The 17,510-nt window shown below is 45.9% G+C and overlaps 1 protein-coding gene across 14 annotated transcripts in view; it reads left to right on the top strand.

The window, feature by feature from the left end:
- CPVL (carboxypeptidase vitellogenic like) overlaps positions 1-9,387 on the top strand; it is a 134,604-nt gene extending 125,217 nt beyond the window's left edge. For all 14 annotated transcript variants that reach the window (XM_008261573.5, XM_089316053.1, XM_089316059.1 and 11 more), the window contains one exon: positions 9,138-9,387. In XM_008261573.5, coding sequence (XP_008259795.3) covers positions 9,138-9,248 — 111 coding nt within the window. In that variant the 3' untranslated portion in view covers positions 9,249-9,387. The remainder of the gene's footprint in view (positions 1-9,137) is intronic.
- The last annotated feature ends 8,123 nt before the right edge of the window (positions 9,388-17,510 follow it).

Here is a 17,510-nt window from a genome sequence, read left to right as displayed (position 1 = left end):
ACTGCAAATGCAGATCATAAAGCTAGATAGTGAGTGAGCGTAAAGAAAGAGCTGGATGTGCATTTTATCCTTTTGTGGATATCGAATATAAAAGCTGGACATGGAATGAGCGAATGAGGAAGGGACGTTTCGATTACTTTTTAATTGCCTCAAATCTCATGTTGTAAAGTGGGTCCCTAAAAAGGAAAAAAAGACAGAAGAGCTTCTTGCCATTGTGCTGAGACAAGTGAGGTCTTGCCTGCCCGCCATCTCCGTCAGGAGAAGCGGGTGCTTGGCGTCCTGTGCAGTGATGCGGGGGGGGAGGGAGGGAGAGAGGATGTTGGCAGGCTGAAGGGAGAAAACTTGCTGTAGACACAGCTGAGTGTCTTGATGGAGATTTGATCTCACAGTCAAGCTGCTTTCCCACTTTAATTGGGACTTTTCCCATGGGAAGGAAGGATTCACAGTATGGAAATCAAAGCCTGGAGGAGAAATGCTTCCCCTTCTGCAGAATGTATTACACTCTTTTGTTTTCTGGAAAGCTAGGGAATGAACGTCATGTTTGCCAGTGTCGTAACTTCTGCTCTTACCTCCACTCCTTCGAGTGAAAAAATACCCGTGTGCCCTTAAGAACTCAGATAATGATAACAGAGTGGCTGGTTGAAAGCTGCTTATTATTCATTAAATAAAAGTTAAAAAAAAAAAAAGAAAGCTGCTTATTTCTCTGTAGCAGCATGTGATGCACTGAGTGCCATGTAGCATTTTGTATGCAGTGTCTCTGTGCATCCTTAGAGAAGGTTAAATGTTCTTGTAGTGATCCTCCATTCCAGTTTGTCGGATATTTTTTTACTTTTAGCACAAAAGGTCCCATTTCCAGAAACTCCTTGGCCCCGGGCAAACTGGGACAACTGGTCACCCTAATTCATTCTCTTTGTCTTTTACAAATGAGGAAACAAAGGCAGTTAAGTCACTATGCCAGTCACAGAGCTGCACTCAAATCCAGATGTGCATGCTATCAGCCATGGAGCCAGCTCACTGCCTGCTCTGTGTGCTGTTAGCCTTCCGCTGATCTCAGTGACCAAGGGAGGGTGAGCTTCTCACCTTAGCCGTTCATCCCAGCCTGGCCAAAGTCAGCAGATTCTTGGAGTTGACAGAGAGAAAATGTTTCCTGACTTTTTTTTATTAGACTTTCATAGCACCTCTCAGATATCCCCTGTGTGTCTCTCTTAGGAGAAGTGTAGTACTTGACCACAGGATGTGTTCCAACTTGAATTTCACTGATTGACAGAAGTCTGTTTTTCACATCAAGCAGACTGGCTTGGATGCAGTTTGGCCCCTGAACTGATGCAGAAGTTGAAACCCCCAGGTCTTCTGTTAATGGTAGTAAGGAGGCAGAAACGTAATCCAACTGTGGTGTTAAGAGGTAGGGCTTTGGAGAAATGACCAAACTGAGTTGAGTCACTAGGGTGGAGCCTGCAGGATTGAATTCTGCTGGCTTACTAAGGGTAGGGACAGAGACTCCACTGTGTAGTGTCTCTCGCCAGGAGATAAGGCTTCTGCAACTTGTACCTGCAGAACCATGAGCCAAATAAACTTCTTTTCTTTAGTTAGCCTGCCTCAGATATATTGTTATAGTAACAAAAAACATAGTAATTTCTTTTGCATCTACTGTCATTCCTTTATGTATCCCATCAATCCTTTGGGAGTTACAAAGCTTCCTCCTGTACCACTGTAACTGGCAAATGCTACATTATCATCTTTCCTTCTAGTGTTTACCTAGAGATTGACATACACCAGAATTTAGGAAAGTCAACTTTAAATTAGTCCATTCACTAATTTTCCAGATACGCAAATGTACCTTACACTATATTAATTCAACTTAGGCTACCTTAGTGCAAATGTCTTTTTTAAAATTTCTACATAGTTCAAATTCCCAAAGACAGGAGTATTATTGAAATTCATTATTTTTGCTCACATATGCAAATTCTTGTTGTTTTTCCATGTTTACATTAGGGAAAGCAACTGTCCTTCTGTTTGAAGAGCAACATGTAATGTTTCTCATTGTACAGACCTTCAGGCAAAAGCCTTTTTCGGTTTCTTGTTTCCCTGAAAATATCCTCATGAGCTCTTCACTTCGGATGAAATTCCAAGCTGGCAATTATTTTCTTCAAAACTTCTCCTTTCTGTCTTCCGGCTTTCAGTGTTTCTGCTGACCGAGTTGGCCTTCTTGCTTCCTGAAGGCACGCAGAATACTGTTTCTTTTCCTGTGACAGCTTTTGCTGTTTTCTCTGTCTTTGGTTTCAGCTGTAAATTATTATGTGACTAGATGTGCTTATTTTCTTTGAGTTCATAGGACTTCCTAAAACTGTGGTTTGATGACTTTTATTTGTTTTGGAAATATTTCATTCCAAATGTTGTGTTTCTTAATCTCCATTCCTTCCTTATCATTTTATTCTGGGACAACTAAGCAGCTAAATGTTTTGCAGTCTCATGTCCTTCTTTTCTATAGTTCCCATACCTTTGTTCTCCATGGCTCAGTCTGGATATTTTCTACTGACCTACCTTCCAGTTCATATGTTCTTTCTTCTACTGTGTCTAATCTACACTTAAAATATCTGTTGAGTTATTAATTTCAGTCAAAAATGGTAAATAACCTTTCAGTTTTAGAATTTCTATTTGATTCTCTTTATGCGTATTCTAATTCTTGGGGGAATTCTCTGTTTTACCTACTTCTTGAATGTTTCCTCCATGGTTACTTAACGATCTATACCTGATAACTCGAAAATCTGAATCACTTGTGTTTCCTTCTAGGGCCACTACTACAGTTCCCCACCTTGGCTTTTCAGTCATTTGATCTTGTCTTTTGAGCATGCTCACAAAATTGTATTGAGCGCTGGACTTAATGTAGTCAAAAGTATGAAAAAACATGTTATCTTTCCTCAAAGAGGATTTAATTGTTTCTACATGGTAGGTAGAGGAAAGGCAACTCACTCTGCTTGATGCGGTTAGGAACTCAGTTTGATTTGGTGCTGGTGAGGGCCAATGCAGTTCCAGTTTTTTCATTACTTTTGGGCATTGCCTTGCATCTACCAAAAAGCCATCTCTCCTTGCCAGGCCCACAACTACAAATTTGATTTTTCTTTGGGGGTGTTAATTTGTTTCCTTTCTTGGTCTCAAGTACCATTAGACAACTAAATTTACACCTCCTTTCCATTGTTTTATCTGTCACTTTTTGCTTGACTTCTTGACCAGAGAAGCTTAGAAACTGGTGGATTTTCCAAAGGGAAGAGCAGCAATAATGTTAGGCCCCCTTCTTGCCCTCCAATCCCTTTAAACAACATTCTGTTCTTTTTAATTCAGCTTCAGTTTTTGCACGTTGGAGTAGGGTTGGTTTGATAGATGCAATGCACGTCATAGTCAGATACAGACATCCTGAATTACAGTCTTGTTGCAACTGATTGGGTGAGATGCTGTGATAGGAAGCCCTTGTGGGGTGCTGCCAAGTATGACAGGTGTGTCTGGACTGCCGTAGGTTGTAGACCACTGCAGTGGTTACATCTGGGTCTCCTCTTTTCTCCTCCTCCTATTAGGTATTCACTCGCTACACCCCACAGCTACGGTGGGAACCTCAAAGATAGTTTTCCCTGAGCGTTGTTGGAACAACTTCAAGCCTTAATCTTGCTTTGTCTTTGTTTTTGTACTTTCTTAAAGTGGTTGGCCTCAGTCTTTGTTGGAAGGTAACTGCTAACAAGCGAAGTACCTTTTCTTTTAAATATATTTGTGTTGCTGGGTGTATTATTTTATTTAGACTTATAACAATTAGTATTTGAAAGATAAAAGGTAAGATTTTGAAAACATGGAGTGACATGAAAACAGTAAAAGAACCTCCGTGGAAATTGGAAGCTACAGCACGTGTGCTTCTTTTGAGTGTGTGCCTCGTTCTGTAGTGGAAATCAGGAACCATAATCCACAAGAAAAAAGGAAGGGTAACTATCCTACAGGTTTGAGATCCCAAACTTGCATCTCTCCTGTTCTCTTTCTTTCCTTTCTGGTCAATAATGGTACCACCCTTTAGAAATCTGCTCACGTTGGAAGTCTGAATGGGGGAGAATGGGGTGGATCTCTCATTTAATGTTGAGATCTGGTTAATTAACTGCTCAGCTTATTGGCTGCACCCCAGCCTCTTCTCCTTGCCCTTCTCACCCTCCCTCCTGTGAGCCTGCCTTATCTCCAGCTGAGCCCGGAGACTTCATTCTCCTCCTTGCCCTAGTATCACTCCCTTCCAAATCAGCCTCCTCATTAGGTATTAAGTAATTCTGCCACAATGCGCATCCGAACATGTCGCTGCCCGGCTTACAAACCCGCAGGATATACCAAGAATAGGTGGATCCGTGGAGCCAGAAAACAGATTGCGGTTGCCGGAGGCTGCGGGGGAGAGGCCCGTGGGCAGTGATCACTAACAGGCATGGATTTCCTTTGGGGGCTGACAGCATTCTCAGCCAGATAGTGGTGATGGCTGCACAGTGCTGGCAGTGTGCTGGGTGCCACTGAGTCACACGCTGAAGTAGTCAAGGCCGGATGTTTGTCTCCACTTCAGATGCCAGCTGGGATGCCCGTGTCACCATTTGGAGTGCCTGGGTTTGAGACCCAGCTCTGCTCTGAATTCTAGCTTCGTGTTAATGTGCATCCTGGAAGGCAGCAGGTGATGGCTCAAATATTTGGGTCCCTGACACCCACATGAGGGACGTGGATTGGATTCCTGGCTCATGGCTGCAGCCCAGCCCAACCCTGGCTGTCACTGGCATTTGAGGGTGAACCAGTGAATGGCGCTCTGTCTCTCTCTTCTTCCTCTCCCACTCCCCCACCTTTCAAATAAACAAATAGATAAATAGTAGCTAAAATAGTAATTTTATGTCAAGTGTATTTCAACACAATAAAATATCACAATAAAATAAAACCGTACAGGATTTGATCTGCTCAGGCCTGTGTGTCACATGGGGCACCTCATGGTCCCACACTAGGGTTTGCCCAACCCTCGCTGATGTTCCCTCTTGCCCTTTATGAATGAGACCCTTACAGACTGCTACACATGTGTGCCATCCCGTGTCCCATGCAAATGCACACATGGTTTCCCGTGTCTGTCAGGCACACCTCTACCCTGCTCCCACCCCCCTTTGTCCAATGATCTACTCCCTCAAGAACTCCCAAAACACCCCCTTGACACACTTATAAGGGCACTTGAAAAAGTTCATGGAAAATAGAATTGAAAGATAAGCTTACTTAGATGCAAAAAAAAAAAAAAAGTTTGCAATCCCTGCTACAAGGGGCCTTGAAACAGCTCATGACAGTTGCACATTCTGAAAAGACTCAGTGGATTCCATGCACGCATACATGTATGAGACATCTCGCCCATCAGCAACCCCATGGGAGCACCTGAAGGGCATAACGGGAACCTGTGCTGCCAAGTCTGAGTTTCTCCATCTAAGGAGAATTGCGCTGTTTTCCACAACATCGAGCGGACCGAGCCTGTGACGTATTAGGATCACCTTTCCGAACCCGTGACATGTTGGTGACCCCTGGAACATCTGGAACATATGAGTGCAGACTTCACCTTTGGCACGGAGGCTCCAAAGTGCAGATGCTGGTGAGGGGATCGTCTCTGTCCGGGAGCCTGGAGATCCGCCGCGTCCACTCCCACATGCGGCCACGGCCCTGCCACGTTTTGTGACACACCTCTGAAAGCCGCCTGTGCCCTGACGTGTGAGGGGTGAGGCGTGGCTCCAAACGAGAGTGGTTATTTCTCAGTACTCAGAAATTTGTTTTGTGAGGTAAACGTCGGTCAGGTTGTGTGGACTGGCTTGAGAACTCCGAGAGTTTTGTGGCACGTGAAGAGGTCTTTGCTCTTCAATGAGACTTTGTTCCCAGGCTTTTTTTTTTTTTTTTTTTTTTACTTAATATTTTATGTATTCCTTTTGAGACAATTTTTTTTAATGTTTGTAATTTACCTTCTTGTCAAAAGCTTAACACTCCACTACAAAAGGAGTTTAAAAATAAAAAGGAAAAAGACCATAGTTAAGCAGGAAAACCAGCAAGGGCTGTAACAATAATGAAATATAAAGATGTTCAACTTCACTCCTATAAATTTTAAAATAGTCAGAAACCATTGAAACTGTTGTACTATGTATTTGTTCAGCCAGGATTTAAAACCAAGTTTAACATTTGCAGTAAGGCCTGCAGGCATTTGTTTACTTGTTTTTGTTTTTGTTCTTGTGATTTTTAAAATTTTAGCTCCCGCCTATAAGGGAGAACGTGCTTTTCCGTGTCTGGCTTCTTTCACTCAACCTGGCGTCCTGTTCCAACCGTTGTGTTGCAAATGGTAGTATTTCACCCTTTCTTATAGCTGAATATTCCTATACATAATAATAATATTCAATAATATATAACAATAATACACATGTGCACACCCACCATATTTTCTTTATCCATTCATCTGATGATGGACATCTTGGTTGATTCCTTATTTTGGCTGTTGTGAACTGTGGTGCTACAAACAGGGCGGTGTGGATACCTCCTTGCTCCAGTGTGTTCATATCTTTTGGGCATATACCCAGCAGTGGGATTGCTGGATCATATGGCTGATGTCACTGGTGGCACAGAAACTGGACCAGGTCAGCAAGTCAAGGGCAGTGAGAGTTCTAACTCCTGTCTCCCTTTAGCTGTCCCTCTCCACTTGATAGTCAAGGATACAGAAGGTGGGGGCGGGGGGTGTGCTTTGGGGGGTTAATTATTAGGAGACAGCAGGAGGAAATGAAGCAGGGTGAGCTCACAAGTGGGTGTTAACGCAAATTCCTACTTTTCTTTTCCCTTAATGTAATTGAGAATTCCCTGGTTTGCCATGAAATAGAAAAAAATTTCTAAACAATGGTTCTCAACGAGTAGGCTTTGGAGCAACAGTGTGTACATCCCTTGGTGGTGTCAGATATGCGGACTCTTTGGCCCTGTCCCAGAACTTCCAACTTGGAAAGCCTGGGAGTGTGGTCCCGCAGTCTGTTTTAATAAGCTCAGATATCTTGTTGTAGATTCACGTTTGAAAACCACTGTTACTAAATAGGTTTTATGTGAATGTAGGAACACTGGATGTTCCAAGTCATTGGGTTGATCCAGGCATTTTGATTCTGGATTTGGAACAGGGACCGTCGTTGGAGGAATAGTGATGATGACTGATGTTATCGGATTCCCAGGCCAGGCAGTGTATCAAGTGTTCCATGTAAATTACTCCACTAAATCCTCGTGCCTCCAGGAGGTCTTTGCAGTGTACAGGGAAGGAAATGGAGGCTCAGAGAGGCCAAGTTAGTAGCCCAGGATCACGCAGCCTGCTCCGCCTCTCACCGTGCTCCTGCCCGCCGACACCGAGCGCCCCGGGAGACGCCCTGTGCTCTCCTGCATTAGCTGCAGCCCTGGCTCTGCACGCAGGGCGACGCTGAGCTCTTGGGGGTTCAGTTTGTTGCTGTTCCGGACCATCGCTGCCAAGCTCGCTTCTGGTCGAAGCAGCTGGGCTCCGTCACACAGCCGACTTTGTTCAGTGTCCTCAGCTGATCTGTAGTCACACAGAAATCACTCGACGGATTCCTGCCAAGGCTGGAGATTTGGACGAGAGTCTGAGGCAGCACACTAGTGAGGGGCTGTGAGGCAGCGGAAGTGCTGTCCGGAATCACAAGAAGGGGCTCTTGTCACACGCGGGTGCACTCCAAGTCTCTGGCAGGACCTGGCACACTGGGCTCCCAGCAGCAAGCCTGGACACGGTGGCGGAGGGGCCCCGCCGTCACAGCTAGGAGGCACAGATGAGCCCCGATGTCCTGCTGTGCACTGCGAAGGTTCCCTGTGCCTAGGAAAGGGATAGGGCAGCCCTCCCTCACAGCGGGCGCACAGGGCTGTGGAGAGCTGGATAAGAGTGTTGTGTGACGAGGCCGGGAGGCTCCGCTCAGAGGGAAGGGATTCCTGTGCGAGTGCTGTGACTTGATTAAAGCACTGGCCTTTGTCCTAGAAGTCAGGGTTCTGCCTAGTTGTCTCACTGAACAATGGTGCGACTTGCACAAGTCACCTAATAGCTCCACAAAGCTCAGTCACCGCACAGCCCCCGTGAGTGGTGCTGTCTGCCCAGCGAGGGCGGCTGGGCACTGCAAGGTGCCGCTGAGTAATGTTGCTCTCCCTGGGCTCACAGCAAGGCTGTGGGAGGTAGCAGCTGTTGGGGCTGGGTTTTTCACATAACAGCATTGCACAGATATATCTGTGTATTTTTTATCTGCCTCACCTCCCTTCAGATTGAGGCAGGCACGAGAACGCGGCCCCTTGAAGGTGACCGCGATTGCTGTGTGGGGTTCGGTAGTGAGAAGTCACTGAAGGCCGCCCCCGTACGCTTGCGTTTCCTCACTTCATGCACTCCTGTGCGTTCTTCCCATCGGAAGAGAATCTCAGGCCACACGGACCTCGCTCGCAGGTGGCCCGCACCTCCCATTCCCCAACACGCGGTCTTAACCCGTGCCCTTCTGGCACTGAATCCCTGTCCTCTCTGGGGAAGGCTGTTGACTGTGCCAGTCCCCTTTTTGTCCCCTCAGAGCCTAGCTCAAGGAAGATCCTTACGGTGATTTGAATTCATCACAACGAGAGATGTTTCAACTTGACAAGGGGCCAGCATTGTAGTGTAACGGGCTAAGACACTGCCTGCGACACCAGCATCCCATATGGGTGCTGGTTCAAGTCCAGGCTGCTCCACTTCCAATCCAGCTCTCTGCTGTGGCCTGGGAAAGCAGCAGAAGATGGCCCAAGTGCTTGGGCCCCTGCACCCATGTGGGAGACCCTGAAAAAGCTCCTGGCTCTTAGCATCCCCCCAGCCCAGTCCTGGCCATTGTGGCCTTTTGGGGGGGGGGGCAAATCAGCAGATGGAAGATCTCTGTCACTCCTCTGAAACTCTCCTTTTCAGAAGAATAAATCTGTTAAAAAAAGATCTATCCAAAGCATGACAATCAGCACGGGGAGGTAAAATATGTTCTGTTTCTCATATAAGCCTTAAGCACACACTCATCTGAGTCCGAGCTTTCCATTCGTTTAGCATAGCATGTCCTTGTTTTTCTAATGTGCTTCTGCTTTTCTTCTCCAAGGTCATTGTGCGAGGTGGAGGACACATCTTACCCTATGACCAGCCTCTGAGGGCGTTCGACATGATCAACCGCTTCATCTTCGGAAGGGGGTGGGCTCCTTACGACTCATGAACTGCTTCCCTCAATCAGAATGTCAGAAGTGGTTGCCTTTGAAAGAAAAACTTTAAAAACTGGAGAAGTCATATAAAAAAAGAAAATTACCCTTTGATAGCTTCAAGATTTTCTCATCAATAAAAATTGCTTCTTGAAAGAAGTGGGGCTTTTCTTCTAGGGTGAGATGGTTGATTACAAGAGAATTACATGATTCACTTAGAGAACAGAAGAAGGGATACTGGGATTCAAACAGATGAGTGAATGAGACTTGGGGATCATAAGCAGGAATTTTTAAAAAAGATTTATTTTATTTGAAAGACAGAATTAGAGATCTTCTATCTGCTGGTTCACTCCCTAAATGGCCACAATGGGCAGTCTGAAGCCAGGAGCTTCATCTGGGTTGACCGTGTGGATACGGGGGCCCAAACACCTGAGCCATCTTCTGCTGCTTTCCCAGGTGCATTTTCAAGGAGCTGGATCAGAAGTGGGGGAGCTGGGACTTGAACCAGCACATATATGTGATGCAAGTGTTGTAGGTAGTAGCTTAACATGCTGTGCCACAATGCCTCTGTAAGTAGGGGTTTTTAATTCCTCCTAAGATAAGTGAAAAGTTCAGTAAGTAAATAAAGTTATGACAATGTCTTGTTCTGTATTCTGTAGGTAACAGAAGGGTTACTGAACATGGGAAGGTGCCTGGTAGATATCATTGGATAATATTGGATAGATATATTGGCTAATTATCATGACAAGGGAATCGGTGACATTATAATTGTTATGGAGGGGTCAGCGCCATGGTGCAGTAGGTTAACCCTCTGCCTGTGGTGCCAGCATCCCATGTGGGCACCAGTTTGAGTCCTGGCTGCTCCTCTTCCAATCCAGCTCTCTGCTGTGGCCTGGGAAAGCAGTGAAGGATGACCTGGGTGCTTGGACCCCTGCACCCACATGGGAGACCAGGAGGAAGCACCTGGCTCCTGGCTTTGGATCGGTGCAGCTCTGGCCGTTGCTACCATTTGGGGAGTGGGCCAGTGGATGGAAGACCTCTCTCTCTGTCTCTCCTTCTCACTGTCTGCAACTCTACCTCTCAAATAAATAAATAAGTAGAATCTTTTTTAAAAATAGTTATGGAGAAGAGATTTTCAAATATATAAAATCTTAATATGAAAGCTTGGAATTCTTTGAAATAAATCATATGCATAAAAGTAAAAACTTATATATAAAAATATATGATAGGCCGGCGCCGCGGCTCACTAGGCTAATCCTCCGCCTAGCGGCGCTGGCACACCGGGTTCTAGTCCCGGTTGGGGCGCCGGATTCTGTCCCGGTTGCCCCTCTTCCAGGCCAGCTCTCTGCTGTGGCCAGGGAGTGCAGTGGAGGATGGCCCAGGTGCTTGGGCCCTGCACCCCATGGGAGACCAGGAAAAGCACCTGGCTCCTGGCTCCTGCCATCGGATCAGCGCGGTGCGCCGGCCGCAGCGCGCCGGCCGCGGCGGCCATTGGAGGGTGAACCAACGTCAAAGGAAGGCCTTTCTCTCTGTCTCTCTCTCTCACTGTCCACTCTGCCTGTCAAAAAAAAAAAAATATATATATATATGATAAGCATAGAATCTTGTTTAGAGAACAGATTTTATCTTTGCCTTTTTCTTTCGTTGCGTCTGTTGATTGATTTGAGATGTAGCTATTTATCAAGCAGCCTGCAATTCACGTTAGTTGTAAGAATCACTTTTAATTTGGGTTTTACATTCTCTACTTCTTTTCACCATATAAAATAACTTTATGTAATGTTGGAATATAAAAATAATTTGTCCAACTCAGGTCCACACCCTAGCCGATCTTTCCTGTGTGTGGATCACACGTTCATTCTGTGAAATTCTACACCACTCCTGTCTCATGGTATTCATCGCTGCATCAGCTCCCTGGAGAATTAATTCAATAAGTCAAAGCCTTTTCTGCTGCAAACATTGAGTTTGTTCTTTTAATTTCTCATTTTGTGCCTGATTCCCTTCAGGTTTGCACTTTTTTTTTTTTAAATATATATTGTTCATCTCACCCATGTCCTAGAAACCATCAAATCAAACATCCCGATCAAAAGCAGGTTTCAGTTATTGCAGAGAACTGTTGCTGGAGGTTGCAAAACCCGTTCCTGTAGCCCCAGCTGCAGGTTAAATTCACTGCAAATGTGGTGGAAAGGCACCAACTGTGGCTGGCAGCCCCGGGATTCCACTCAACATGGGCCACGTGGGCACTGGATAGTGTCCGGTAAGTCACTCCTCCATACCCGCTTCCCAGAGAGTCAAAGAAGGTAGCCCAGGGGAGATTTCCAAGCTTCCTTCCAGCCCCCAAGAGGACCTGTTTCACAAGGACGCCGTGAATGGTGGTGGAGTCAGTCTCCCTCTTCAGGGATTTCAGATTTGCAAGTGCAGCCTCTCGCTGAAAATTGTAACCCCAGTCATGCACAAAGCAGCAAAAACTTTGAGTTTCCCAGCATGCACGCTCCCAGCTGAAGCTGAAAAAACACACTCTGCCTTCCCCTTTCAGCTCAGACAGTGAACAAGTGCCCTTTTTGAGGTCTGTTTGGTGCCCTGTGTTTTTGCATTTTGGTGCCTTCTGTTACTAATTTTGCTGTTTAAAATGGTTCGGAGCATAGTGCTGAAGTGCTGCCTGGTGACCCTAAATATGAGAAGGCAGCGATGTGACATAGGCAGTGTGAGCGTAAGGTAAGCCTTGTTCAGGCACGAGTGATAGGGCGCCTGGCCCTGAGTTCAGTGTGAACGAATCAACACTATCATTCATAAGGTGGCTAAGAAACAGAAAACAAGGTTATGTGCTACTAATCAGTTGACCAGGAACGTAATCCTCCCATCGCCCTGGGAGCCCTGGGTCAGAATTTGCTGACTTAGTATTGCAGAGCTGTTAGAGAACGCAAGTGTAGTGAACCAAGAGAATCGGCTGTCTGGCACAAAGGAGGTCACAGGTTTCATCTTCGTCATCTTCTGCTCCAGGTGCTAGGATGATGGGGGAGTGTTGAGGCGTGAGGATACCAAGGTGCCTGGCCTTCTGTGGTCAACCCCAGCCAGCTCATTGGTGAGACAAATTCATGGAGATGGAGTCAGGCAGATATCTTACTTTTAAAGAAGGGCAAGGAGGGTAGTTCAGAGACTGAAGCAAAACAAGCTTTCGAGCCGGTGCCGCGGCTCAATAGGCTAATCCTCCGCCTAGCGGTGCTGGCACACCAGGTTCTAGTCCCGGTCGAGGCACTGGATTCTGTCCCGGTTGCCCCTCTTGCAGGCCAGCTCTCTGCTGTGGCCAGGGAGTGCAGTGGAGGATGGCCCAAGTGCTTGGGCCCTGCACCCCATGGGAGACCAGGAGAAGCACCTGGCTCCTGGCTTCAGATCAGTGCGGTGTGCCGACTGCAATGCACTGGCTGCGGTGGCCATTGGAGGGTGAACCAACGGCAAAGGAAGACCTTTCTCTCTGCCTCTCTCTCTCTCACTGTCCACTCTGCCTGTAAAAAAAAAAAAAAAAAAAAAAAAAAAAAAAAAAAAAAAAAAAACAAAACAAAACAAAAAAAACAAAAAAAAACTTTCAAGTTGAACTGGAGACAGTCCTTTGTGTAGAGAGCATCCAAGAGGGGTACACAGTCTTCAGGGAATGTTCGAGACAACCCATTCCTGTCTAGGGAGAAAGCACTAGCGCATCTCTCTATTGTTTCATTTCAAAATGAGAGCACAACCAAGCTTTCCTAACACACAAGGCAGGATTCTCCCAATGCTCGCCTTCCCCAGGTGTGAGGCGGGCCGACATGTCAGTTGGCTGCCACTGCTGTCAGCACACAGCACCAGCAAAGAGGAGGTGTGGGCTGGGGGGTATCCAAGGTAACAGCTCCTCCCTGATCTGGGGATTGCAATTTACATTCAGGTAGGATGTGATTCATGTAATTAACGTCATAGAAACAAAGCCATCAATAGTAGGCTGTTTCTACCACCGCTGAAATTTGGTGGGCAATGACCAAGTACATCTCTCACACCACACTGGTTACCTCTTTGCAGTGTACTTGAAAGAGTTGCAGGGCCTGTGAATGAGTCACACGTTCCTTGTCCCTGCAGATTCGCTGCCGAAAGTGGCCCCGGGGAGTCACCTAGCAGATACCTATTTAGAAGTAAACGCACAATGTCTTTTCAGGGTAGAATTGATACTTGGACAATTAGAAAGTTAACTTCATTTTGAAAGAACCCATCAATGGCAAGAACATTTTGAAAACAGATGTTCTGAAATGATTCCATCTTACCATATTCACATTATAAAAACAAAAACCCTTCAAGCCCAAGAACATTTCAGCAAAAGTCTTGGCACAGAGATAGATAGAACTGAAAGATGAGTCTTGGGAATTAGCAAAGCACATTTTCTGAGACACTTCTCCCATTCGGATCCACGTATCCCCGTGAAGAGTCTGTCTCAGCTCTGGTGGACTTTGAAACCAAGCATTAATATAAACTACATACAACCGCACACTTCAGTGTTTATCTCAAAAGGGTAACTCAAGGGTTTTCAAAAATGACAAAGCACATTCAACATATGGAACCTATTAAAGACATTGAAAGCAATATTTTAGAAAGCAAAATATTTTGTACCACAAAAATCAAATGCAGGGAGTTGCATCTGGCACAGCAGTTAAGTCACTGCTTGGAAGTGTCTGGTTTGAGCCCTGCCTCCTCTGCTTTCCAATTCAACTTCCAGCCAGTGTGCGCCTTGGGAGGCAGCAGATAATGGCTCGAGTAGGTGGGACCCTGCCAGCTGAGTCACAGCTCATCGGCTTCCGATCCAGCTCCCTGCTAACACACATGGGAAGCAGTGGGTGATGGCTTGAGTACTTGACTTGCTGCCATTCACATAGGAGACCTGGATGGAGTTCCTGGCTCCTGGCTTCAGCCTGTCCCAGCCCCAGCTGTTGTAGCCATTTGGGAATGAATCAGTAGATGGAAGATCTCTGTCTCTGTCACCCTGTCCTTTCAAATAAGTAACTAAATAAATCTTAAGAAAAAAAAAAGATACCAACACCCCATAACAGAGTGTGTGGTTTTTGTTTTTGTTTTTTTTTTTTTTTAAAGATTTTATTTATTTGAGAGGTAGAGTTACAGACATTGAGAGGGAAAGACTCCAGGTTTCCCATGCCAGTGCAGGGGCCCAAGGACTTGGGCCATCTTCTACTGCTTTCCCAGGTCATAGCCAAGAGCTGGATCAGAAGAGGAGCAGCTGGGACTCGAACCAGCGCCCATATGGGATGCCGGCACCACAGGCAGAGGATTAACCTGTTGTGCCACAGTGCTGGCCCCGAGTGTGTGGTTTTGATGCTCTGCTTTGGCTCCTGAATCCACCTTCCCGCCAGTGCAGACCCTGGGAGGCAGTGGTGATAGCTTGAATAATCAGATTCCTGCTACCGTGTGGGAGACCTCGATTGAGGTTCCAAGTCTCAGTGTTTGCCTGGCATAGCTCCAGCCACTGTGGGCATTTAGGGAGTGGACCAGCACATGGCAGCTCTTTTTTGTTTCTCTTTCTCTCTGGCTATCAAATGAAAAACAAATGCAGTTTTAAAAATCGTGTTATTTTAAATTGAATCTTTATGTTAACCTTTTGCAGTTTCAACTTGAATTAAAACTTCATAATGTGAGTGTCCTTGGTATAGTAGAAGCATGATTATAAATGAGGAAATAATTATATGTATTTTGGGGATGCCTTCAAAGTTTTTAAACGATAAGGGTTGACAGCAAAAAGGTTTGGAAGCCACTTTCTGAAAGGACAGAAGAAGATCTGATTTAAAAGTAGCCTTAACCACCCTGACTTCATGGGCACAAGCAGCCTCACATATCCCAGACATCAGCCCAGCACTGCCACAACCCTGGCCACAGCCACTGGCACCCACGCACTTGTGCTGGGGCCCTGACACACCTGCTGTCCCTGTCAAGTACAGTGGAAGGAGATACAGGAGACGACACTTTAGCATCCAATGGGTCATCTTCAGGAAAAGGTCTGTCTGTCTTTAATCCACAAAAGTCACCTTCCAAAGGTGATAAAGATAGCTGATGCTCTGGATTTGCAATTATCCATGCAGGAACACAAAACATGAAAAAGCAAGGCAACATGACTCCTCCAAAGGAACAATAATGCTTTAATACCAGATTCCAAACAAAAGAAGATGGGTAAAATGTCTGATATGAAGAATTCAAAAGGTGGGGGAACTGTGACTCAACAGATTAAGCCACTGCTTGGGATGCCAGCACCCCCTATCAGAGTGACTGGGATGGAGTCCTACCTTGTCTCCAGTCCAGCTTCCTGCTAATGTGCACCTGGAAGACAGCACAAGATGGCTCAAGTGCTTAGGTTCCTGCCACCCGTGTGGGAGGCTTAGATGGAGTCCTGGGTTCCTAGCTTCAGCCTGCCCCAGCCCTGCTGTTGTAGGCATCTGGAGAGTGAACCAGCAAATGGAAGATTCTCTCTCTCTCTGCTTTTCAAGTAGATGGAAATAAACATTTTTAAAAATTCACTTTATTAGTAAAGATACATACAGACTGAAAGGATAGAAAAAATTTTCCATGCTAACAGAAACCAAAAGTGAACAGTAGTAGCCATACTTGTATAAGACAAAATAGAATCTAAGACAAAAATTATAAAAAGACACAAGTTCACAAAGGTGCATATGGTCATTAAGGATCAATTCAATATGAAGGTATAATGATAAGAAGCATGTATGTACTTAATGCCAGGATACTCAGTTTAATAGAAATATAAATATTTTTTAGATCTAAAGGAGTACAAATTGTAGTATGATACTAGTCAAAGACTTCAACATCCCTCTTTCATCATGGGACAAATCATCCACACAGAGTCAACGAAGAAACATAAGAGTTAACTATTCTAGAACCAAATGGACCTAGCAGACACTTGCAGAGCATTCTGTCCCACAGCCATGTGTGAGCAGTGTCTGTGCTTCTCCCCTGCATACGGAACATTCCCTAGGACAGACCATTAATTACAAAACAAGTGTTTACAAAAAACCTTTGAAATCATATCTTGTATCTTTTGTGACCACAATGGGAAAGAAAACTGGAATCAACAACAAAAAATCCAAACCCATGGAGACTGAACAACATGCATTGTTCTGATGAACAGTGGGTCACTGAAGAATTCAAAAGAGAAATTTAAAAATTCTTTGAAACTAACAAAAACACAAAATACTAAAACGTAAAGGATATGCACAAGCAAAAGCACCTACATTAAAAAAAAGATGTCAAATGAACAGCCCAACAATGCATGTCAAGGACCTAGAGTCTGGTATGCTCTTGTGAATACCAACACCCCTCCTCTTACTGTGGCGACCGTTGTGCCATGGCTCTACCAATGTCCTGTCATTTAAAGTCTCTGTGTCTAAGTCCAGATAGCGATGCATTCTTCACCCTGGGCTCCTGCACCCCAGCCTCCTGTGGGTGAGGCCAGCTGCAGGTGTGCTGGACTCCAGCATTTGTGCCCCACGCTGAAGTACGGCCACCTGCACAACGGTGTTTACTGCTCCTTGCACCTCGCGGTGGTGACTGCTATTGAAATGCTGGAGATCTGGCCGGCGCCATGGCTCAGTAGGCTAATCCTCTGCCTTGTGGCACCGGCACACTGGGTTCTAGTCCTGGTCGGGGCGCCGGATTCTGTCCCAGTTGCCCCTCTTCCAGGCCAGCTCTCTGCTGTGGCCAGGGAGTGCAGTGGAGGATGGCCCAAGTGCTTGGTCCCTGCACCCCATGGGAGACCAGGAGAAGCACCTGGTTCCTGCCTTCGGATAGGCGCGGTGTGCTGGCCGCAGCGCGCCAGCCGGGGCAGCCATTGGAGGGTGAACCAACGGCAAAGGAAGACCTTTCTCTCTGCCTCTCTCTCTCTCACTGTCCATTCTGCCTGTCAAAAAAAAAAAAAAAAAAAATGCCGGAGATTTAAGGCCCTCAGAAAGCACACCTGAACATGATTGATGTTGCTGCCCCAAAGACACGGAGTCTGGGAATGAGAAGTAGCCTGTCGTGATTTGTATCTGCTCAAGTGAACCCCCGGAAAGACATGTGTTCAATCATTTGAAAGAGAATTTGGCAACCTCGGGGCTGCCTGCACTCCCTGAGCTCTGCATCCCGGGTTAAGAGGCCAGGCGTGTGGCTGCTGCTCCTACTTTGCTGTGACTCACCAGCTCGTTTGGGGGAAGATAACTAGTTTTTGTCTTATATCTTTAATCTTCAGATTATTTATAGCAGAAATT

Source organism: Oryctolagus cuniculus, chromosome 16 (assembly GCF_051225735.1).
Source record: "Oryctolagus cuniculus isolate XC-2025 breed Fujian yellow rabbit chromosome 16, ASM5122573v1, whole genome shotgun sequence".
NCBI classification, from domain to species: domain Eukaryota; kingdom Metazoa; phylum Chordata; class Mammalia; order Lagomorpha; family Leporidae; genus Oryctolagus; species Oryctolagus cuniculus.
Note: the sequence above shows the minus strand (reverse complement) of the source record. Positions and strands in the feature narration are given on the sequence as shown.